This window comes from Fulmarus glacialis, unplaced genomic scaffold (assembly GCF_000690835.1).
Source record: "Fulmarus glacialis isolate BGI_N327 unplaced genomic scaffold, ASM69083v1 scaffold5922, whole genome shotgun sequence".
NCBI classification, from domain to species: domain Eukaryota; kingdom Metazoa; phylum Chordata; class Aves; order Procellariiformes; family Procellariidae; genus Fulmarus; species Fulmarus glacialis.
Genome location: NW_009199721.1, coordinates 4,031 through 28,255, shown reverse-complemented (window position 1 = coordinate 28,255; position 24,225 = coordinate 4,031). Strand labels below are relative to the sequence as shown.

The window sequence follows — 24,225 nt, the reverse complement described above, 5'->3', positions numbered from 1 at the left end:
TTAGACTGTTGCAGGTCCTTTCTTAAATGCCATTTGAAGTTGAAATTCAATCCTGACAGATTTTCTAGAGGTAGTTAGAAATTATAGCTTTAATGATTTGCATTTTATAAAATGAATTTAGTACTACATTGGCCTGTTCATTTATTTGGGTTAGTCTCTCTCTGTTCAGCAAATTTGTGACAGCTCTTGTGTTTGAAGCATTATCCCTATTAAAGTGGCCAAATCTTTCAGTTCTTCCTCTGTGAACAGGCTGGTGATTCTAGACTTCTAATTCTTCTGCCTCAAATTTCATGTTTTCATTTTCAGGGTAATGGGGACTTTCCTTTGTTTTTTGCATGAATAATTGTTTTCTTTTTTTTATCAGGGCTTTATTACTTTGATCTCACTGATTACACTGATCTCACTTATTACTTTGTCCAAAGACTTCTCAAACTAGATAGGCAATGGGAGGTTTTAAGTCAATTGGAGTCTTTGAGTGAATGCATCTGGCAGAATTTGGATGTATGCTTACAGACTGAAACCAGACTGTAATACAGAAAAACTAATAACTTCAGGGGAGACTGTGCACTGAGTGTCACTCTCAAGCTCAGGCCTCAGTCTTGTAATTCACCAGGCATTCTGGATTCATAACGCACTGCACATGTACCATTTAGTGACCCTGAGAGGGATACCCAGCTAGAATTCAGAAGTCTGCTGATGCTGTGCATCTCTCTCTCTGTTAGGCTGCTCTTTTTGTTTCTCCCTTCATAAAGTGTTAGTGGAAAGATTTGCTGGAGGATGAAAAGCTTACTCATCAGCCTGCTTCCTTTAGAATAATCTCCTCACTAATTCATTCCACCCTTTGGAAAGACAAACTGATAGAAATAATGTTTTCTCATTAAATTCTTGACCTTTTATGGGTAGTGTTTATAGTTAATAACTGACTTGGATAAGAAAGTGTTTGTACTGCAAAGTAATATAGTACATCTTTAAAACAGCTGATCAAATGGGTTACTGTATAAGCACGATAGGGTAAGTTGCTCGAAATACTCTACAGGAAGGTAAAACTTGAATGGTAATAAATAGTAGAAAGATTACTTGAAGAAATCAGTGCTTGGGCTGAACATAATTTTTGACTGAACTCACTGTGAGATCTGGAAATGATGGATTAGAGTATTACTGTACCTAACTGCCTTGCCCCTTGCCAAAGACTTTTTCTCTGATGCAAGGTAGCAGATGCAAATATCTATCTGCTATAAAGTCACTACAATTCACAACACAACCTACTGTCTAACTGGTCATCAGTATCATTTCTCAAATACAACCTTCCAGCACTGAACACATCAGCTTCTGCTCCTAAGCAGTAAGACTGGTAAGTTTTTGGTGGAGGGGTAAATCTGGAAGCTCAGTGTGCTAACCGACTTCTTCAGCTACCCATATAGAAGTTAGCAGCGCTTGTCTCGCAGAGCCCTAAAGCTGGCTTTGGAAGGAGAAATGATTGGCCGTTTATTGCCAAGAGGTCTGATTCTCGTTGTTCCCAGTTACCTGGTTTCCAGTTCATACTGGATGTAAACCAGCAGCTATCAAATGCCTGTTGCTTGTGCCAAAGCTGGCTTTTTAACAGTTCTTGTAAAGGAAGCTGACAGATTTTGTAATTTCCATAAAAAGGAAAGTCTGTATTTTCTGGGGCACTGTGGAACTCCCATGTTTTTCTATCAACTCTCAGGGTAGGAATAGCAATGCCTTTTTTTAAGTTACTTTAAAAGAAATAATTTCTCCGTGGAACTGAATAAGTTGTTTTCTTTGCTGTTAATAGTAAGGCTTTTTTTGAGACACAGTAACTCTGTAAAATGCTTGAAGCAGCGTATAAGGACTTGGACAGTTGATCTAAACTGGCTTGAAGTGAATAGAGTTTATTAACTTTTTAAAGTTAGCTTCTGATAGTTATATGACTATTAGTAGTTATATGTATATAACAAAGCAGTTGCATATTTATAAGGGGTAACAGCAAACTGTTCTAAATAAATATCCATGATTATCTAATCTGACGAATGTAGGGTCTCAGAAATGCTCTGCTCTAATTGAGAACTGATACACCATCTCTTGTAATTTGAAAAAAATCTCAAGAGGATTTTTACTTCAGAAAGCAATCACTTGTTTTTATGTCTACCAGAAGTATGAAAGTCTACACATCTTTCTTTTCCCACAGCCTTCTCCTAGACCAATTGGCAAGATACAGAGAGGATGGGTGGTCTGTGAGATGGGTAGGAAGTTGAGTCATGGGCCGCACTCAGAGGATGGCGATCAATGGTTTTTACTCAGGCTTGGCAGCCTGTCACAAGTGGGGTCCCCCGAGGAATGTCTTCATAAATGATCTGGACAACAGCATTGAAAGCAGCCTCACCAAGTTTGCTGATGAGGTGGTGGGGTGGGTGGTGAGGTGGACACGCCAGAAGGGAGAGCCATCTTACAGAGAGACCTGGACAGGCTGGAAGAGTGGGCAAGCAAAAACTGTACGAAGCTCAACAAAGACAAGTGCAAAGTCCTGCACCTGGGACAACATAACCGAAGAGCCCAGTACAGGCCAGGATCTGTGTGGTTGGGGAGCAGTGTTGCTGAAAGGGACCTGGGGGTCCTCGTGGACAAACAAGCTGACCATGAGTCAGCAGTGTGCTGCTGCGGCAGCGAAGGCAAGTCGGATCCTGGGCTGCATCTGCGGGGGCATTACTAGCAGAGAGAAAGATGTGATGATCCCACTCTACTCAGTTCTTGTCAGGCCACACCTGGAATATTGCGTCCAGTTCTGGCCCCCACAATTCAAGAAGGACATGGATAGACTGGAGAGGGTCCAGAGGAGGGCCACGAAGATGATCAGAGGGCTGGAGAACCTGCCCTGAGGGAAGACTGAAGGAGTTAGGTCTTTTCTCCCTGGAGAAGAGAAGGCTTGGGGGGATGTCATCGCAATACTTGAGTACTTAAAGGGCGGCTACAAAGAGGATGTAGACTCTCTCTTCACAAGTAGTCACATGGAGAGGTTAAGGGGCAACAGGTACAAGTTGCACCAGGAGAGGCTTCATCTTGATATAAGAAAGACATTTTTTACAGTGAGAACAATCAATCAGTGGAACAACCTCCCCAGGGATGTGGTGGGGTCCCCATCACTGGAGGTTTTCAAGATGCAATTGGACAGGGTGCTAGATAATCCCACCTAGGCTCCCTTTCCCATGAAAGGTTGGACCAGATGATCTTTTGAGGTCACTTCCAAACTGGGCTGTTGCATGATTCTATGATTCTGCTGGCTAATAAGATTTGTTCTGCCCAAGGTCAGGTTTAATTTGTCATTGCTCCCCAAAATGTTTCATAGTTGCTATATAAATTTGAAGAGCAGGTTAAATGTGTTAGTATCAAAGCTTTGGAAGTCTTGCAGACCTAGTTTACGCTATAAGGCAAATAGCAGGGAAGACTTTATTTCAAGCACAAATAAGTTTAAGAAGCAAAAAAGACTTTTTTTTTTTTTTAACCACAAAAGTATGGTGTTTCTTGGTTCTGTTATCCAGTACTATTAGCCTAAAGAATTCAGGCTAATTAGACTTCTCATTTTCTGATCAAAAAACATTTTAAAATCCCTTTTGTTAGCAGTTGAAATAATTGCAGCTTGCTTATGATTGTGACTTAATGTGTTCACTATGTTGTGAGTCTTTGCTGCATGGTTATACAATATTATTTTTTCTTCCATGCAAAACAACTTTTGTATGCAGTGTTCTAGCTGCCCTCTATCCCAAGCAAGGTAGCTGCCAGGAAAAGCAGCTGTGCATGGAGTTGAGCACAGGCAGTCATTAATCCCTTAAAAGTATGTCCTAGGCGTAGCTTTTCAGAGAATTCTCCGATTCGTAGGGCAAATCTGAGATTGCAGTTATGGTCTGAATGGATACAAATTTGCTCTGGTATCATCCAGAACTGTGTAGCCATGGTCTGAATGGTGCAGAATGTGAACTAATACATTCAGCCTCTAAACAGGGCTTATCAGCCCGGTTCAGTGCCTCGCCAGTATAACCAGTTCTGTTGTGATTAGACTGTAGGAAGAGCAGAGCTGACTTGCAAGTGGCCTGCAAAAGACTATTCAGCCATCTTGTAAGCAATATTATAATGTAGTTTTTAATTGCTTGGTTGCCTCCTCCCAACCCAAGAAGAGATCTTATGTTCTAGTTGTCTAAAGTATTTAAAGAACTTCTAATAGAACTGAAGTGCTGATTCTCATAATTTCAATAATTGCCTCTTCCTTTAAAAGCAGCTTACTCTAGAATAACAAGGGAATAATAGGTATTAGAATTGGTTGGACTAGAAAAGTTGTATTTAAAAATTATTGATTGAAAACTGACTGAGATCAGGAAGGAAAGTTGAACTGAAAATACAGTAGGCTTGGGCAAGAAGGAAATACATTGCTAGGACCACAAAATGGAAAGCAACAGAAATGTTTTTGGAGCTGCCTACACAGGAATTGGTATACTCCAAATTCTGAAGTAAAGCAAAGCCTTAGCAAGCTCTTCATTGTTTTGAGGAAATGAGAATACTGCCTTAAAAATCTTATGATTATGCACCTGAGAAAAAGATTACATAAAAATTCTTTCATTTTTTGTGTAATCGGTGATGATAATATCCTGTGTTGTTTCCTATTTTGCAATGTTACTCTGACAATCAAAGGAATTTTGTAATGTAATTTAAATTTTAAGCTAACAAGCTGATTTTGTTTCCAAAAATGTCAGGCAGCAGTTTTCTAGAAGCATGTGGTGATAAGTTTCAAAATACATTTTAATTGCAAAGTATACTGTTTTAAAAAAATAAGGAAGGCTACTGAGAGGAGTATGCTTGCGGTTTTGTATGAGTCCTATAGTCTTCCTCTTTCTATCCTATTTATAGATAATAATCTTTCACAGATTCTTCTGTATGAGAATTATATATTCTCTATTCCCTATAGAAAATATTATACTTCTGATGGTTGAAAGGATATTTCAATGCATTCATTTTAGGAAGCACACAATATCAAGACGATCATTTACTCTGTGATATTCCCAATCAGTGCTCATGAGTGACAGAGTTACCTGCTAATAGTCAATTGGCGGTTACTGAACAATTGAGGCATGAGGGAGTTTCGTGCACATTTCTATTTTAGTGTAAAATAAACCACCTTTTACTTTGAATTTGCACTATAATTAATGAAATTCCTCTTTAGTTGCAGTGATTCAAGCTCTTTGTGTGCTAATTCAGGAACTTGTGATTGTCTTGATCAAAATCCTTCCAGTTTATGTATATTTATAGGCATTTTATTTTATTTTTCTTTGCAGTTGATAGGAGCTATGAAGAGCTACAGTGGCTGCTTACTATGGTTCAGAATGATCCTGTACCCTACATAAGGTTAGTGAGTAATAAAGAGCCAGTATTTTCACTAATGCTGGAACTACTAAGTAAATTCTTGGCCTGGAATCACTAGAATAGATCAAGTGCTTAACTGCGTAATACTTCTTCCCAAAACTGTTTTTTCTTCTTGTTATTTTCTATAAATTGAAATGTGTTTTGATGTTTCAACAGTTCACATCTCAAAAATTAATATACTCTGTTCTTATTCTCCATTATATTATTTTTGTCTTTTATGTTCTACCCCTGTGATCATAAATAAGTGTATAAATCTGATGTTGCGTATGGCAAAAAGACGGTGATACTTAGTAAAGACAAAGGTTGAGATATAGTGCACACAATGTTTTGCCAGCAAGGAGTGTAAAGCAACTGTTAGACTGTAGATGGGGTGAAAGGATAACATGTGAGAACATGGTGTAATTTCTGGTATTGCCTGTTTCAACTTTGTTTTCACCAATGAGTGGTTGGATATTTTAGCACATTCATTATAAACCCTTGAACACCAAGGTTCATAATAATTGTTTTTCCCCAACACGTTCTTCTTATGGCCACCATTAAAATACTGAGATTAATGATACTACTTTTACTCTATCTCTCTATAGGTGTATTCTTACAAAAATCATAGCTGCAAAATTGTTCTCTGTTTTATTTCTATCATTCTTGTTAATGAAAGTAGATACAATTAGACTCACTAGAGGAGGTTTAGCTTCAGTCTGGGAAGGAGATTTAATTTGATTTGTATCTTTTTAAAGAGGAGTTTAAATTTTGAATTGAGTGCTATATGTAGGCCTCTTCTTAAAGAAAAGGAAAAAAACCTATCTTTGAGTATCAAATGTGTAAGACAGCAATGGGAAAGCTGGCTATATGGGGAAAATAGTTAAAATAGTAAATAATGGAACAAATAATTATTGTCATTCATAAAATGTTTTCAAGGCCAAGTTTAAAGAAAGTGGGGACAAATGTACCTACTTTCAGCTCAGTGTGTAAGTTGTAAGCAAACATGTTAAGTGCAGAATTTTTATACACTGGTGTAACTTAAGAGATGACAGTGTTCCTTTCCAGAAGGATGTGCAAGTCACTGGTTTTGGTCCTGTCATTTTGTATCAGTGATAAACATTTAAAGTTATTTAAAAACTCTTCGGTGTCAGTATGTAAGGAGTTTATAAGCCAATGTTCCTCCTTCTTTGTAATTATCAAGTCAGTGTGCAAAAAAGATTGTTACTAAACAGAAGAGCATAACGTAGCCTACAATTTTGTACCTAACTGTTAAAAATTATGTCTAATAACATCCTGTTGCTTTGCACCTTAGTTTTTAAGTTATATTGCTGATGGTAAATCTCTGTCTATGCATATTGTGGACAGAAGGAAGAACTAAAAGCATAAAACATTGATTAAAATTTTGGAAGAAATCCTGTCTTGAATAAGTCTGTAAGAATATTGGAAACTGAACAGACTTTGTATTCTTAGTGTATTCATTTGAATTTAATAAAAGTGTTTTTTTCTATTGCTTTTTCAGGCATAAGATTCTGGATATGCTGACTAAGAATCCGCCTTTTACCAAGAACATGGAGTCCCCTTTATGTAACGAAGCTTTGGTAGATCAACTTTGGAAACTGATGAATTCAGGTTGGGTTTTGGTTTGTTTGTTGTTTGGTTGTTTTTTGGGTTTTTTTATTGTAAGGTTTTTCGACATAAGTGTTAAAGACTTGCTTCAGAATATGGAAAGAGCTTTCTTAGATAATTAGAAATTGAAAATTCAGTCTCAGAATTTCAATGTCACATCGTACCTCCAGAACTTTCTCAGTGACACAGGGTACCAAACCTCCTTGTTTTTCATTATTTTGTCTACTACTGTAATGTGCTTTGACGTACTTTGGCACAGAATGATTCTTTGACCCAGACGTTCAAAGCAAATGTTCCCTCAAATGATGGTGTCTGTGTTACCTTTTTCTTTATAATTTGCTTTAGATAGTCTCTCTTTGTCCTCTTTTACTGAACTCTGAGAGAATATGAGAGGATAACATTTGTATAGATAATTTAAACGAGATTTCTAGAAGTGTATTATAAACCTAAGACTCAATTTGCCTTGTGTGATTAGGAAAGATCCTAATGAGAGAAGGGTTTGCATCTTTACCATTGACCTGTTTTTCATTACTGAAGCAGTTTTATCCAGTCGTGACAAACTGCCCTTTAACATCTGGCTCATTACTACATAGATTACATATAAATGTTTATGTAGCTTATTTAGGTCATTGAAGGCTGTCTCTTCTCTGTATATCATTGTTTTTAGTGTTTAAAAGTTTACAGCTACACTACAGGGGTTGAAGTTGGAGACTACTAGTTCAGTTCTGTAGGATTTGCCAAGTGTCAGGCACAGAAAATAAACAATTTTGATGTTCCCATCAGAGAGTTTGTTTTTCCTTTTTCTTGAGAGAAGAGTGTGCGCAGTGTTACTTGCAACCATTACCTCTTTTTGCAGGTAACAAATAGGGTACGCGTTCTTATTATGATTCATGGGGCTTTAAGTACTTAAATTTCTGGGCATCGAGATGACATAATGTTTCAGTTTATTTTCTCTAAGGGATAACTGTAGCATTCCAGGGTACCTTGAAAAAATGTTTGTTAATGTGAGACAAGTTAGTAGCCAGGTTTAAAGCTTCATGATTCTAGAATCATGAGTTGCTTTCATTTAACATAAGCACATGCAATAAAAAACAGAATCTGATTGATATATGCAATCTTTTTTTTTCCTTCTGTGTTAGTCTGCATTAAATTGATAATGCTCACAAGTTCCAAAGGTTGCAGAGAAATTCAGCAACGAATTGTATTTAAGCTTAGCTGTTCCACTGGAAAAGGAGAGAGATACTGAATGGGAATTCATCATATCATTTTAAGATGTACTATTTAAGAAGTTGAGTAAATTATTTATTGTTAAAATATTAGAATAGTTTTAAAATTAATATTTGTGAATGTGTCATTCTCTGGAGAGTATTTTAATGTTAGAAATGTCTAGATTAATATTCATATCGCTTTCTCCTTACCCAGCTGTTCATGAAACTCATCAGAGTTACTTGTAACTGGGTAAGTGTATGTACAGCTAAGCTTACTCAAAACACTATTCGGCCCCTTGAAGCTTAGTATTTACAGGGATAGATCTTGTAATTTTATTTTGTGCTAAGTCTTGCACAGCCACATTAACATGGCAGTTGGCACATCTGTGTCTTGTTTACCTGATATAGTTCTATTCCTTTGTGGAACAATATGTTCAATAAACTTGCAATCAGTCAAGAGCTAGGCTGAGTTAACACCAGAATCACTGAATTTGCAGCGTTGCACCAGATGTTAGATGTGTTTCTGTTGTGATTGGTGCCAAATGTGCTTTGACCATTTGTGTATGAAAATAAAAAAAGCAGTACAGAGTTTGCAGTGAAAAATAAAATCAATAAAGCATTGCTTTGTGCAGTAAGAACACATATTTCCAGTATGAATACTCCAGATAAAGTATTGCATATCCAGTGAAGTATGTGACATAGTAGTGACATCAAAAAGCACGTTTATGCATTGCTGGTTTGTGTTCTCTGTCAGTGGGGTTTCAGAGGGTACAGATCGTAGTCATGCTTAAGGCTGCTATTACATTTCATGGAATACATAGGCAAGTGTGACCAAATCCACTGATATGGGGAGCCAGTTTGCTAACAAAATGTTCTACTTAATTGTCCGATAGTAAAACCTAAAGTGAAACTTTAAAAATAAAAGCATATGGGTGTGATTATTTTCCTTTTATTTTTCGTTACGTTATTATAGCACTTAGTTTCCCAGTCTTGTTCTACTAAACACGTCCAGCTTACAACCCAAACAACTTAAAGCCTTCCTTTTGAACAGGATGTAGCATGTGAGTTTGAGTCAGTAAGAGGCAGGAATAATGAGGGAAGTGTATCTTAAGCACAGAAAATGTCATAGTCTGGCGGATCCAGATCACTTAAACTGTCTTGTGGGGGAGGAGAAGATTGTATCTCTGTATTAACAATAATCTCTTTTGGATTTTAGGAACTTCACATGACTGGAGATTACGATGTGGTGCTGTGGACCTCTATTTCACACTTTTTGGCCTCAGCAGACCTTCTTGTTTACCATTACCAGAGCTTGGACTTGTTCTTAATCTGAAAGAAAAGAAGGCTGTACTTAATCCAACGATTATCCCTGAATCAGTTGCAAATAATCAGGAACCTGTGAATAGTACTAACAATCACGGACAGTCAGTAGGATTTCAGAACACCGTAAGCACAAACCATCTGCATACATCCCATTCAGCTGGCTCTGTGTCCTTGCGTTGGTTGCTGATTTAATTTTGTATTGTGTTCAAGCTTCTCATGCTTTACCTAAGCTACCTTTATACCTTGTTACTCTTTATTCCTTCCGCTTGAAAAGCTGGCATATAGCATAACTTTTTGACTTTAACTGTTTTGCATAGTGTATGCAAGCTTTTTACTTGTTTTTTCTAGTCTCATAATTTCTGTTGTTTATAAAACTTTACTTTTTCTATATTGCTTATAAGACATGAAGTGATTCACAGAAATGTTTGATGCTGTGATGAAAACTTTTTTTTATTAGGCTAAGAATATTGCTTATAGGCAAGTTATGCAATTTTCCAAAACAAAACCTTTTATCAGTAAATTTATTACATCTTAAAATACATAGTACAGCTCTTTTTAAACAACTTTAAGAGATGTGAAAGTTGGAACTTTAACACATCTTCGTTGAACACTTGAATCTGACTATTTAGTACAGTGCTCTGAAGGATTTGTAACAACTTCTGAAAAATTGCATACATTAAGTTTGGTATCTTTCTGGCGTCGGAGGCTTCAGTCCTAATACATAATCCATTGTGTAGTTAGAAAATGGATCTTACAAGCTATTCAAGTCATACTTTTCTTAAGAATAACTGCCACTGCTGCAAGACTAAGTCTTTTTGTTGGACAAATTCAATTATGAGGGAAAAAACTCAACGGACATGGAAATAATGAGTAATTTTCTTAACAGTTTCAAAACCTACATTTGATTGAAACTGCTTAGGAGTAAATCCTGAAAGAGAACGTGAACATGTGGTTAGCATGTTTGAAACTCTTTCCACCCTTTTGAATGGGACAGTTTACAGTTACTTTATCAGTCCGTAGTTAATTTCTAAATTGTTCTTATTCAGAAGTATACTGAGAGTGCAAACTATCACAGTACCTTGCAGGCTATTTCCAGTAGGGGGAGAAAATGATGATGGAGTCAAATATCATTAGACCTACCCTACATATTTACAGAACATGTAACAAGTTCTAATTTGCTGCGCACAGACATCAGAATTAAATAGCAGGAGACATTTTGTTGGCAGATTTTTAGGCTACAGTTCAGTGAACATCCAAACTTTTTTAGTAGCCAGACTATCTTAATCAAAATATTTCCTCTTAGCTCTTCTTTTTCCTATACTGTCCTCTCCCTTGTGCTAGCACAGTTGTTGCTGCATAGTGAGCTGGATCAGGGGAGGATCTGGTTGGAAAATACCTTTATGAACAGATATTTCCTCCTGGGTCAGCTGCCTGAATCCAGTTCATCAGGTAGTTATACAAATGCTTGTGGCGGCCCAGGACAGTGAGGAAGGGGAAGAGGCTGCTTCTTCTAGCAGCAGTACTGGCTTACACTAGTCTGAAAATACAGCATTAGTATAAGCCTCAACTCACACTTCATCCCTCGTATCTTCTTCTATGCCTCATCTCCATTCTCCTACCCCTTACTTTGTTAAAGTTACCATTTTCGCTGTAACTTCCCCAAAATTCAGGGAACTGATTTTCCTTGTAAAAAAAAACAAACCAGTAATATAAAACAAAGGCTGCCTCTCACATCGGCCAAAGCTTATCCAAAAGTGTTTCACAACAGCAGTGTGTTGGGTTGAATAATAGGGATGAAAAAAGGGAAATATGTATTTGAGGGGAAAAAAGAATTAACAGGTGATAGAATACATCAGATTAACTAGATTCTGAGAGCATAAACACTTTAAAACCAATACTGATAGACTTGTGACACTGAATTTGATGAGGATGATAGAAGTTCCCCACTTCATAAAATTGAATTTGAATTGTTCAGGGCAAGATTTTGTGGGGCTGGAGTGCCCTTTGTAGGATAGAGGAAGAGCAGTTCAGTGGAGCAGCATATGCTCTTGAGAGCCTATGATAAGGCTTTATCTAGTTTTTAGTGGGCTTTTAATTATGTTTGCTTCTGTGGGTACTTTATTTTTCCTTCTATATTTTGTGTATTGGACTTGTTGAAACACCTGTCTCCTGTTTTAATTACTATATGTGTAACTCAGTAGACTCTCCTGCTATTTTTGTATTCCTTTGACCCTGTTTTTTTGACAATCTAGGTAGTAATTTACAAAACAGTTTAACTCTTTTTAATAAATATTGTTGTGAAATCAAAAAAAAGCCCAAGTTATAAGTGCTCATTATGATTTGTATTCAACAAAGTAAGCATTGGCTTTTAAAGCTAACTAAAAGAAGATTTAGCTAAATCCCATGTGTAAATCGGAGGCTATCATAGTTTTTCAACTGAGATTTGGACTGAGGAGAGTCTGCGAAGCACAGATTTATAGAAAGGCTATTCAGAGGCAGCAAATGTTGTTGCACACCAACAGTACCACGATTGTGAGAAGGGACAGAAAAGATGCCAATGCTAGATATGCAGAGGGAGCAGGGATAGAAGTAAAGAGAAACTATGTTTGTAGGAGAGGTTGGCACAAATCCATACAGGGTTTTAGAAAATACTTTTTGCCAGAACTACAGGGAAAACTTTGTTCAAATCACCTACATTACTCGGAAGTGTTTTCAGCTATCAGGTCTCTTTTAGGCTGAAACATGGCTCTTGCTATCTTCTAATTCTGGTCTTTTAATGCTGCTTCAGGAGGATGATCATCTTATTAAGGAAACAGCATCCAGCATTTCTGGTCATCAGCAGGGGGTGAAGAGGAAGGCTGATATGCCACTCGGGTCTCCATTGGAGCCAGGGCAAATACTAGAGAAGAATGAAGACAGTAAAGTCAAACTCAAAATCAGAGTAAGAAATGGAAATTCAACTTGCACAATATGTAGGGTATTCAGAATAACAGCAGTGGCTTCTGCTGACTTCCCTTAAAGCTGTGTTCAAACAAAAGACGTGTTGTGTATATGTGTACAGTAGTTGTTACACTTACTTTGGCAAAAAAATTCCCATCAGATTCTTTATTGGCTGGCAAGAACTAAAGTTGACAGTTAATGCTTTTGTTCATGCAGTTTCACAGTAAATTAGAAAGAAGAAAAGACACTGACCCTTTTTAATTTTACTGAATTTTTATTCCTTTGCAGTGGTAGATATCACTTCCTTTCCCTCTCACCCTCAGTTTACCTCAAAAATAAAATATTTAAGTTCTATTTAGTGATATTGCTATGAATTATTAGCATCTGCTTATTTTTTTCCTGGTATCTTAGTTCTCAAACTCTCAAGAAGAGGAGGAAATTGATATGGACACAGTTCATGACAGTCAAGCCTTTATTTACCATCATTTGAATATGTTGGAGAGACCATCCACACCAGGTATGAGTAAATTTATTGGCAAAATGATAGTATGAATTTTCCAACTATTTGAGTTGTGGGTATTTTTTTGCTACTGATTATTCCCATACATACAGTGCTGGTAAGTGTTAAATGTTAAATGAATTCGAAGAAGTATGTGAAGGCTGCATTAGAACATTTCTTTAGCTTCCAGTATATTTATAGGTAACTCTGTACATGTGTGTTTTCATACATATCTAAGTAAGGCAAGTATGTATCATGCTTGTAAAAGTGAAAAGCTAAGGAATTAATAAAATAACATAAAGCTGAAATAGAACCCCATAGGCGTTAGGTAAAACTTACTTTGCCATAGTTGTCATTTAAAAAATAATAATTTTGAAGATTAACTTTAAAAAAAATAGCAAGACTATTCAGGTAAAAAAAAAATCTCTTATCTTAATGATTTATAACCTGACATCAGTAGTTAAAAAACATGCAAGCCTCAAAGATGCTTAGAAGGGCTTTTCAAAGTTGAAAAGATTGCATCTATGAGTAAAATGGTTTCATTTCAAGCACTTCTTTTCTTTTACTACTTCTCTTAGTATCTTTTTCATGAAATATTTGGCAAAATTACTTCTCAAAGAATAGCATTTCTTAAAAACCTTAAAGGAGGCTGAACTTCATTGACAAACTTCCGCCTTCTTTGCTTATCTGTCCGTAGCAAAGAAATTCAGTGGTTAGTCTCATTTTCTCAAAATATTTTAACCACATTTCTTTCTTAAGTTTGGTTCCAGAATGTGCTAGTGGAGCTAAGCTGAGGTAGTGTGACTATGTTACAAGCATTTTGAGAGATCTTCGGTACGCATCCAAAACAAGGTTTTAAGGTTGCAGTAGTGCAATGTGTAAAAGTGAAGTATTTGGCCTTAGAAGTAGGATTCAGAGTAATTACCCTCTTGCTTGTTTTTCTTTTTTATCCAGTGGTTGCCTAATGTAAAACACAAGTAGACCCTAGCAGCAGGATTTGGAATGTTGGTTCTGTCTTGAGTGCCCTAGGTCCTGAGCTACGCTGACAGGCGACCTCATCTGCTTTCCCTGTGACCTGGCAATTTAGCAGCCACGTTTTAAGAGAAGGGCTGGTGGCCTGATCTCCTGCTGAGGCCGGTGCCTTGGTGCTGGCTGGGGGTGTGGAAGCTGTAGGCTCATACTCCCTTAGGGCCTAGGACTTACGTTTTTACTTCCTTGGCAGATGCTCTAGCCACTAAGGAGTTTTTTGGTTTTTTTTTATAAAAGGTAACTGTTGTCATTGCTCAGCTGACAAATTAAGTTCATATGGGGATATAAAACACAGGGAGGTCTAGTTTCTGGATTCCAGATGGCCTTTGGTTAATGACATGGGCCTGTACAGCCAGCTCCATCAGGACGGATTTGCTGTTAGATACGTAGAGTAGCAAACCTCACAAGTTTTTGCCTAAATCGTAGGCATTTCAGGAGAGTAAAGGGGAAGGCTGCATATAAGTTGCTCTCATGAACTTAGGAGCCTAATTCCGCACAACCTTTACTTTAAGCCTCTCAGAGCTGCTTTGAATTTTGTCCTCAGTGTTATGGTCAACCATCACATTTTCTGTTATAGCAAAGAATGACACATCCAGGGCACGCGAGTGCAAAGCTGATCCGCTGAGGATTAATATTTATAACTCTTACGTGATATTTTGCAACCAATTTTGTTTACTGGATTTACACACTCTACGGAATATAAAGTCATAAACAAAACTCTGCCAAATACTTCACAAATAGGACTTACGGGACCCTTTGTACGCCAGCTCTGTGCTCCAGGACTGTTGCATATTAAGTTTGCACTAGAGTTCAGAAAGGGTAGGGTCTGATCAGGAATGGAATAATGGCTAGTTGACTGCTGCTTTTGTAGACCTACAGCAGACAAAAGCTACTTCAAGTTTCTCTTGTGTGCTGAATGACCTTCTCACCTCTGCCGTTTAGGCATTCAGCACACTAGAGTACATTTTCTTTCCTAGGTAATAAATGAGACAAATGCTATTTTTTTGCCACAGAATTCATTTTAAATAATAAGCCTTTGAAAAGCGTTATTTTGAAACACTTCAGATTAATTTCATTTTCTTTGGTTTGTGCAGTTAGAAACAGTTCCACTTCAGATATTCTTTGCTTCTAAAATTTCACCTGTTTCTTATTCATAGCATTTTTCTTAGAAGCAGAGATGTATGAATTTCAGACTGAGTAAATAAAGACAGTTCAATCTTTAGGAAATGGCATACTTCTGAGAAGAAATGCTAAACAGATGGGGAAAAATAAAAGCATATGTAAATAAAATTGTTCACACATAGGAGTGTTCTGTTTTACAAAGGAATTGCAGATAATGTTTCCTGAGGGCCTTTGAGTTTTTGCAGCAATGATGGAGGATGGGTGCACTTCAGTGAGTGGTTATTGTGAAATAGATTGACAACAGGTTCTGAAATGGTCTCAGTACCTTGTTAGTAAATCTGTAAGATCTTGTATCTGCCTCAGTTCTGTGACTCTTACTTGGAAGGCAGCGAGCTCTTAGTCCATACTCAGTTTTCCTCTCACAGCTGTGGGTTATGTCCCCACATGTCACATGAAGTGTTAGGTCATCAACCAAACACAGCCTGCAAACAGCAGCTGCCAGGAGGAAGTTCATGCTGGGTCTAAATCCTGCCATATCTGTGTATTCTTTTTTTTTTTTACACTCCCCACACCACCCCAAATGATAATTTGGGTTTGTTCAAGTTGATGTAACCCCCATAAAGCCAGGAAAATATTATTTTCCTTTAAAAGCTTTTATTTCTGTATGCTTCTGCTCATGGATGTGAAAGGTTAGGGTTCAGACACACTGCAAGGGCAATAAAAGCAGTCTTGCAGGATTACAGGTTTCAGTACTATAATTACAGCACCATTTGTAGTTGTTCATATAGAAAATGTTTTAAATCCTACTAAAGCATCCTGTCTACGATAATAGAACTGTGGACTCTGGTAGTTATAAGGGATTCTGAGCATTTTTCAAGAAGTTATTAAAACAAACAAAACATCAGTTGTGAACTGTCTGAAGAATATTGTTGTGTTGATTATTCATCTGCCCTAAGGGATAGAAACATGGTAGCCTCCTTTGAGCCTCTAAAGCTGTGCAAGGTCACGTTTCTAATGCGAGAACAGATTTTTATTTGCTGCTAAGTCATCAAGAATAGTAGTAACACTCCCTACTCTTATCTTAAGATCAAAAGAATTTCAAGATCAGATTTTGTGTAAGCAGCAGATTTAAACTCTCATTTCAGACTGTAAGGTGACTTGTCATGCATTGTTGACTTCAGTGAAATCAGATTAAGATACGCTTCGTTATTTACTTTAATATTTCACTCACCTGAAAGTATAATACTTCAAAATTAACCTTGAAAAAGTTCTGCTGTATGTGTCAGTGGTTATTGATTGGCCTGTTCTTCTCTGTTTCCAAAATAAATGCCTGGCTGTAGCCTGCGTGATCTGCCAGTGAAGTTACATGTTGTTATGGCTCAACAGGTCATCATTGATAAACATTTAATTAGAATTTTCCCAACTATTTTTGATAGTTTGATAGTTGATACAAAGCAGTATCCAGGTTTCTTTTTTATTTCTACAAAGGAAAAAAAGGTAAATACAGTGATGTTCTCTTTGTGCACTGGCAGTCCTTTTTCTGATCACATTCAGGAGCAGTGGGCTTTGAGGACATATACTGAGCATTCGAACTCAGATCAGAAAAATCCTTTGGCCATTCTATTAATCCTTTTGCTGTTTTCCAGGATAATCAAACTGGAAATTTCTACTGCTGACCTTGTAGGTCACACTGTTTACCATGCAGATGTACATGAAACTTTGAAGGTCTAGGCCACAGTCATACATGTTGATTGGGTTGTGGTCTTGTTTATCACAGTTACTGTCTGCAGTTTCATGAAATAATGATTTAGCTGGATTGAATTGTTTCTGGAACGATTTGAGGCTAGATACAGCACATACTGCAGTAAAATGTAGAGGGAAACTCCTATAGTCATTATTTTGTATATTGTACATTTACGAAGTAGATTTGAGCTTGTGGTGCAAATCACCACATTTCAAGTGTGGATACAGGAGTTAATAGGAATTCAGTCTGAACCGTATAAAAAGCCCAGGCCTCTGCAGCCTAGCGGAGTTACCCGAGTTAGCTATAAGAGCACCAGTACCTCAAAGTTCAGCCATTAGTTAGTGGCTCCCTCCCCAAAAAGGTTACCGAAACATCAGCACAGAGACAAATACAGAAATGAACGCTTCTTGGATAGGAGGACGCTACTGACAATGATGGATTTTTGCTTTACTTTTTAAGGAGGGAAAAGCTGTTACAACTCTTCTGTTAGACTACCCTTGAATAACATATAATATTAATATGGTATCTGTTTGATAGTATCTGTTACACACATGTTGACTTTATGACCTAAAATATAACTGTTTCCAAACTGGTAGCTCATAGGCTTTGAGGTTCTGTAGATAATTTTGCCTCACTGAAATAGTATGTGGTTAATTGTACACTTCACAAGGAAGGGTGTTTTCAAGTGCTTTATCCTAAAGTGCATGAAAGCAGCTTTAATAGAAACATAAGCCCTGCAGATAAAGTGACAACATAAATGAGAATTGCATCAGTGTGTGGCTGCAGTGTGTCAACTACATGATTTAATAAAAACAACATAATATTGTAGCTATGACTGTCTCTGAGAAAACATCTGATCACTCTCAAACCTAAAAGATGGATAAGGCTAGCAACTAAATTTTCAAGTGAACTACCTGAAGCTTAGAGGCACAAAGTATTTTGAATTGACTTACTAATTTAAATTATTTTTCTCTAAAGTAGGGAATACTCTAGAGTTTTCTAGAATATTGAAGTAAATGTAGTAAAAATAACATCACAGTTAAGCTATTACTTTAGTGTAAGGACAAAGCAATATAGTTGTTAAATGAAAGTCAAATGAGGAAACTAATAAAATGGTTACCAGTTAAAAGTATATTTTAGTTAAATCACCAGCTTGTCTATGCAATATTTCAGCAGAGGCTATCCTTTGGTATAGGTATAAGGAATGATCTATCTGGATATAAATCCCCCTAAAAATATGAAATCAAATGAATCTGTAAATTGGAACTAGTTAAAATTTTTATGTTGGAGCCAAATTAACTGATTTATTTAGCAGATCCTCAGAAAACTTTTGGGTTGGTTGGTTTTTGTTGGTGGTTTTTTTTTTTTTTTACTAGACCTTTACTTCTCACTCTCAAACTTTAAATTTTGTCGTATGGTCCTTAAAAGAATACTCTACTAGACAGAAAATTGATAACTTTTTTCCAGAGATATATAATTGGAAAATCCTGCTTCTTAAGACAAATGACAAAACACACTTGCATTCTGGAAGCTTGGAATTACTTATGCGTGGTAACTTTCTGTATGTGCTTTGTTGATGGTTCAACAGATGCGTAAACACAGCATTAAATTAAAAGATAGTGTGTCTTGGATGTTTCCAGGGTAATACTAAAAAAGAAAAGTAGAAATAAGGAAAAACAGGGTAATTGTCAAAACAGTTTTCAAGATCTTTTCAGCTTTTTTAGTGTTCTCTCTTTAGAGAAAATGCTAGCCAGAGCTGCAGTTCAACTGCTAGGCGAAGAGGGTGCATTATTTTTCTCATTAGCAAGCTCTCTTTGGGTTCTGGGAGAGACATATTAAGTGCTCGTGTGCTTGTGTTGATGTCCCGTTCTTCCCAGAGGTGGTCGGTGTCAGGTTCTGGAGCACCAGCCTGTCCTCAGCTGAAACACTGGACCCTTGGGCCTTACTCTTTGCTGAGGTTTGTGAAGTTGGTTTCTCCCTCTCTGACGTTTGAATAAATCAGGGTGCAAATGGGATCATTTTTAACAAGTGTCAATTTGGAAAAGTCCTACATAAGCCAGCTGTTTTAAAGAGATTGTACACGCAAAGAAACAGAGACTGTAAGTCTGTGGTGTCCCACCCTCTTCACACAAAATCAGAAATACAGGAGAGACCATATAGATCTTATGAAAGCTTGTTGGCATGTTAAAGTTACATGTTCTCAAATTGTAAAGGTTCAACAACAAAATAAGAGGAGGATAGGTAAAACACTGTACCCAACAACATTGTTCAATGTTCATGCACCAATGATTCTTAAAAAGAAAAAAACTTACCCTAGATAATTGATGATCAGGATATTACAATTATCTGACAGCGATTTTTATTATGACAGAAAATGTTACTTTAAAGCTTATCAAGATCTAAACCCCTTTCATTCTAAAACTAAACTATGGGATCTGGTTTTCATATTTTATTCTCTCTCACAGTATCTACAGCATTTGTATCAGTTCCTGCGACAAGATGTGCACACAGTTTCCAATCTTTCTCCCATGGGATAGTAATCTTGTCTAATTTTAAACACCTACCCAGCTAGCTGGAACACCGCAAAGCCAACAATTACATTGGAATCTCCACATCCCAAACAGAAGGAGGTCCAAGTGGATAGACACATGTATGTGCATTTTCTTCCAAGGAATGCTACTAACCACTTCAGAAGCGAGCTCCTGGGCTCACCCTCCACTTACTGTGTTTCTGTGAATTGAGAAACCCGGGTTCCAGTCCTGCTCCCTCTGCCAGGAGGAAGTGGGTTCCCTCCAGGAAGAGGGAGTGCTCTGTGCCTCCTTGCAGCAGTCCTGCTACCCCTGTTGATATGAGGATGATATTAAAGCCCTGTAAAGCAATTCCTATTTAGCCTTGCTTCCCTAGTTTGACAGATTCCTGGCATGGGCTTTAAGTAGATATTATTTTAAAAGAAATTAAAATGAAGAAAAAGTGTTCTGCAAGTTTAATGGTGAATTTTGCAAGTACAAATCTGTAAAATTTTTTATAGAGCTTTTGTCCATTTTACAGACAACTGAGTTCAGTCATCTGCGTACATCCTTTCTGAGCTATCGTCCAGGATCAATGCAGTTGATTCCTGATTTCAAAGCACTCTTTAACAGTAGGAGGAAATTTTCTGAGTAGTTATTTTTGCATTTAAAAAACCAACAAGATTATAGCTGTCATTGACCTCTGTGAAGAAAGTGTATGTGTACTCTTTGTACTGGCTCAGTAGAAGTAGATTTTTTTAATTACATTCTTTCATTTTTTTATGGACATTTGTGTCATATTACCAATGTTGGCTGTGTCCTTAAGCATCAGTAGCCATTGAGTTGCAGTTGGATTCCATTTCTCCCCTTCCTGAAGGTCTTCCTGCCTTTTTCAGTTTCCAGGTGCTCATCACCACCTCTTCAGTCCTGTTGACTTAAGCTACTGTTGTATTTGCTCCCTAACTTGCTCTAGTCAATGGTGTTTAACTGCTCTAAATAATAGATTTTTTTAATAACCTACCTGAAATAAGTAAAGAAGTGATAATGCAGACTGTTGCCTTAGCAGAGCTGGTAGTTCAGTAAATGGCAGGAAATTTGCACAAGTGGCAAGTAGTGCAACAGAGTCAAGAGTGTCTGTTTGATTGCATCCTTGGTCTTCACTGGCACTACTGCTACATCATCCCTGCAGACTTAAGCCCATGACTTTATACCAGCTATACTGGGTTAAATTTTTAAAGCTCAGAGGCTTAGCCTTGGTTTGAGGTTGTTACAAATGCAGTGTCTAGACTTACAGGTTCAGTCTCCGTCTAAAAATAACTTCACAATTTGGAACTAATGGGGCTGTGAAGTTTTAAGGGTTTGTGTCATGTGTGTGGGTTTTTTGTTTTCTTTTTTTTTTAAGTTGACTTTAGTTTCCCTTGTATATTTTAATGCATCATGTGCCGATAGCTTGACAACATGTGAGAATGTGTTCCATACCTTGGATAATCTTTTGTACGTCTTTTATGGACAAACACTGATCGGTATTCTTCAGGCTTTTTGCCACGACCTTTATTTCTGTGTTACTAGAAGCTGTGTTTGTGTCACTGCAACAGTTCACCTTTAACTACTGTAGCCCATTTTAATGGTGTCAAATACTGTGTACTTTGGTTTTCTGAGTTACAGCCTCCAACCATTCCTTTTCTAATGGCGTGAATCAGATATGCTCCTTTTTCCGCCATTCTCTCTTCTGTTTCATGGCTGGTTTTGCATGCTTGCAGCTACTAAGTAAAATTTTCTTACTTGTTTAAAAGCTGTATGCTTTAGAGGTATGAGCTCAGGTTACGGAGATAGGTTTAGGTACAGGTAAGAGAAATATAATTAGAAATTGTTAAATTGTGAAGCAATGTTGTATCTTTTTGCATCAAATGCAGTATACTTGTATGCTGTCTGCATTGTCGAGAACTGCTCCAGGTAACAACGTAAAAAAGTTGTAGTAACTGTGCATTGAAGTCAGCAGGTGGAAGTTTGAATTTGTGTGCATATCTTCTATCTGCCATAATATACGTTAAAAAAGTGAAGTCATTGTGAGTTCTAAGAATAAATTGATAACATGAGCTTACTACTGCATAGTTCTGATGAAATAAAAATTAAACTTTTAAAAATACTTGCATATTAGAGATTTTAAGTCTTTAGGAAACTATTGTACTCTATTCTAGCCTCCTTTGTAACATTAGCAGAATTTTATATTGCACCATATTCACATCTTGCGGTCGAGCCCAAATATATTTCTAGAAAGACATCACTTTTGCTGTTTAAGACTTTAAGCAATAGAGATTCCACCATGTCCCGTAGTAAGTCATTGATTATCCTCACTGTAAAAATGTTTTGTATTTCTATTCTGACTTACAAACACTGCTTACAGATGTAGATTTTGGTTTTTTCCAGCTATATTTAAAAACAAACAAACAAAAACCAGAACAGCTGTACTGTCTAGAAACTTTCCTATATATGTGCTTGATTGAATCAGTTCTTCATCTTTTGGATAAGGCTAGAAAGATTGCATGGAAATCTTTCTCAATGCTTGTTTGTCATACTAAAGGGGGCTGGCTCTTCAGACTTCCAGGAATCGTTACCATAAATCATTCTTGCCTTTAAAGATACAAAACCAACGAACCAAACAAAAAGATGTACTGGAAAAAAAAATCCATTTTCAAATATACAGAAAAAGATAACTGCAAAGTATGTAACATAATTCCTAGTTATTTAACAGGGGTATTTTCACCAAGAACTGGAGGGGGAAAAAACCCAACATTTAAAGCAGCTCTGAAGAAAATCCATTTTAAGTAAAACTTAACAGTGTAGTTGCTTTCAAAAATCTGATGGTGCTTTTCTACATTCGTCTAGTAGTTAAAGCACGTCCTTGCAATGTGAGTGATTGGATTCAGTTTCTGCCTAAAGGAATTCGAGCTCTCCTACCTTCCAAGTGCTTCCCCTCATTAACAATGTTACTCCCTACTATTGAAGCAGTTTGTGTGAAATAATGAAATATTAAATGAGCCAAAGAGAGAATGAGAAAGTGGTTCAGGAATGGAGAGGTCATGGATCAGATTTTCTCTCCTCAGATTCAGATACCAGGCTTACTCAATATATAAGTAGTTCTAGTGTATTTGTGAAATATATACTAACAAAGATGGTATCATTGTCTTTACTGGAATTTGCTTTTTGTTTAAGAACAAAACTTTGTGTAATCTTTCAAATAGGCTAAATTGGCTGTAAGATGCAATTTTTAGAAAAAGCAATTTAATTCTTCTGTTCAGTATCAGAAAGTTTGTATGTTCTTGCAGGGAGCTTTAGCTCCTGACTAAAAGGAGTTCACATCCCAAAACAGCGCTTTAATGTATGCCAGTCCTACACTTTTTATCATAGTTTTCGTAAGCAGTTATATTTTCATTATGCATGGTATAGTGGCCTTCCTACTCTGTGTAAAAATGAATTTCTGGAAGCTAGTATAACCTGCAGTTTCTTAGCTTTTTACAATTCCTAATTGTCTGGGATACATTTATACTTTTGAGGGAGGAAGGAGTTCCTCTGTAAAAATTGTCAGTAGTACGGGAGCATTAATGGCATGTTCAGAGCCTTTTCTGAAAAAATCAATAAGCTAATGGTGCAAGTATAGTAACAGATTCTGAGTTTGCATGTTTAAATGATACTGTAGGTTTGATCTAATATTTCAGAATTTCTTATGTTTGAAAACAATGCAAGTCAAACATTTATTAATCCCACTATATCAATTTTTTTAGGTAAAGAACAATCCTCGGGAGAGATGAATATGCACCCTGTCTCGGCAGCTCCACTGTCTGTGTTTAGTAAAGAATCAAACTCCTCAAAACATAGTGATCACCATCACCATCACCACCATGAGCACAAGAAAAAGAAGAAGAAACACAAGCATAAACATAAGCATAAACATAAACATGATAGTAAAGAAAAGGAAAAGGATCCCTTTGCTTTCTCTAACAGTCCAGCCAGTGCACGATCAATCCGTTCCCCGTCACTTTCAGACTGATATCGATGGCTTCTCTGGAGTTCAACTTGCAATATTCTCTGAATACTTAGAAGGATGTATATAACTATAGCTTCTATCTTTTTTTATGGAAATAAGAATATGTGAATTGCCTTAGCAATTCAGAAGCTCTGCCACCGTCCTCGTTTGAAGCCTCTATTTGCATATGTGGTTGTTGAAATAATCTGATTTAAAAAATATGTTTTAAGATTCTGAGTCATTTTGTATTTCACTGTTCTCCACACCTCCCACTCTTTTTTCCATTTTAAACAAAGAAAACAGCCCTTTATGTAAGGGCCCCACATCCACTGGCAACCCCCTGCACATCATGCTGACCATGTGTACTGCCAGAATCAATTACGTTTTAATCCTTTGAAGAATGTTATGAGGCAGAGTATGTTTTAAGCAGAAGCCAATTGCCAGACCTTTGGTGAAGTGCTGTTTCCAGAGTAGTATTGTATAACCAAGTGTAGACCTCCTGAGAAGACAGGGATTTTCTGTTGTCTTCAGTTGAGCTGTTTCTTGCTTTAACCATTGCAATGTAATGTCAGAATTTTAAGAACGGTGTATAGAACATTTGCCTTTTTCAGGTACTAAAACTCTTAAAAAATTCCAAGCTGCTTTTAAGCTGCAGGTATTTATTATGGACATGACCCTTCAAATATAATGACATTCTGCAATTATGTTTTTGGAATTTTAGCAAAATGCTTAATGCATGTTTTGTCCTGTAATCAGGCTTTTAAAAATCCAATAAAGTTTGCAAATTATTTTGACAGAGGCAGAATTTTTTCTTC

At 36.9% G+C, this 24,225-nt stretch overlaps 1 protein-coding gene across 1 annotated transcript in view; it reads left to right on the top strand.

Annotated features, from left to right (window-relative positions):
• The window catches only part of TAF2 (TAF2 RNA polymerase II, TATA box binding protein (TBP)-associated factor, 150kDa), a 63,610-nt gene extending 39,617 nt beyond the window's left edge, over window positions 1-23,993 (top strand). The window contains exons 21-26 of the mRNA XM_009573342.1: window positions 5,322-5,391; window positions 6,908-7,017; window positions 9,439-9,668; window positions 12,334-12,486; window positions 12,897-13,002; window positions 23,169-23,993. Of these exons, the coding sequence (XP_009571637.1) occupies window positions 5,322-5,391; window positions 6,908-7,017; window positions 9,439-9,668; window positions 12,334-12,486; window positions 12,897-13,002; window positions 23,169-23,434 (935 nt within the window). The 3' untranslated portion in view covers window positions 23,435-23,993. The remainder of the gene's footprint in view (window positions 1-5,321; window positions 5,392-6,907; window positions 7,018-9,438; window positions 9,669-12,333; window positions 12,487-12,896; window positions 13,003-23,168) is intronic.
• The last annotated feature ends 232 nt before the right edge of the window (window positions 23,994-24,225 follow it).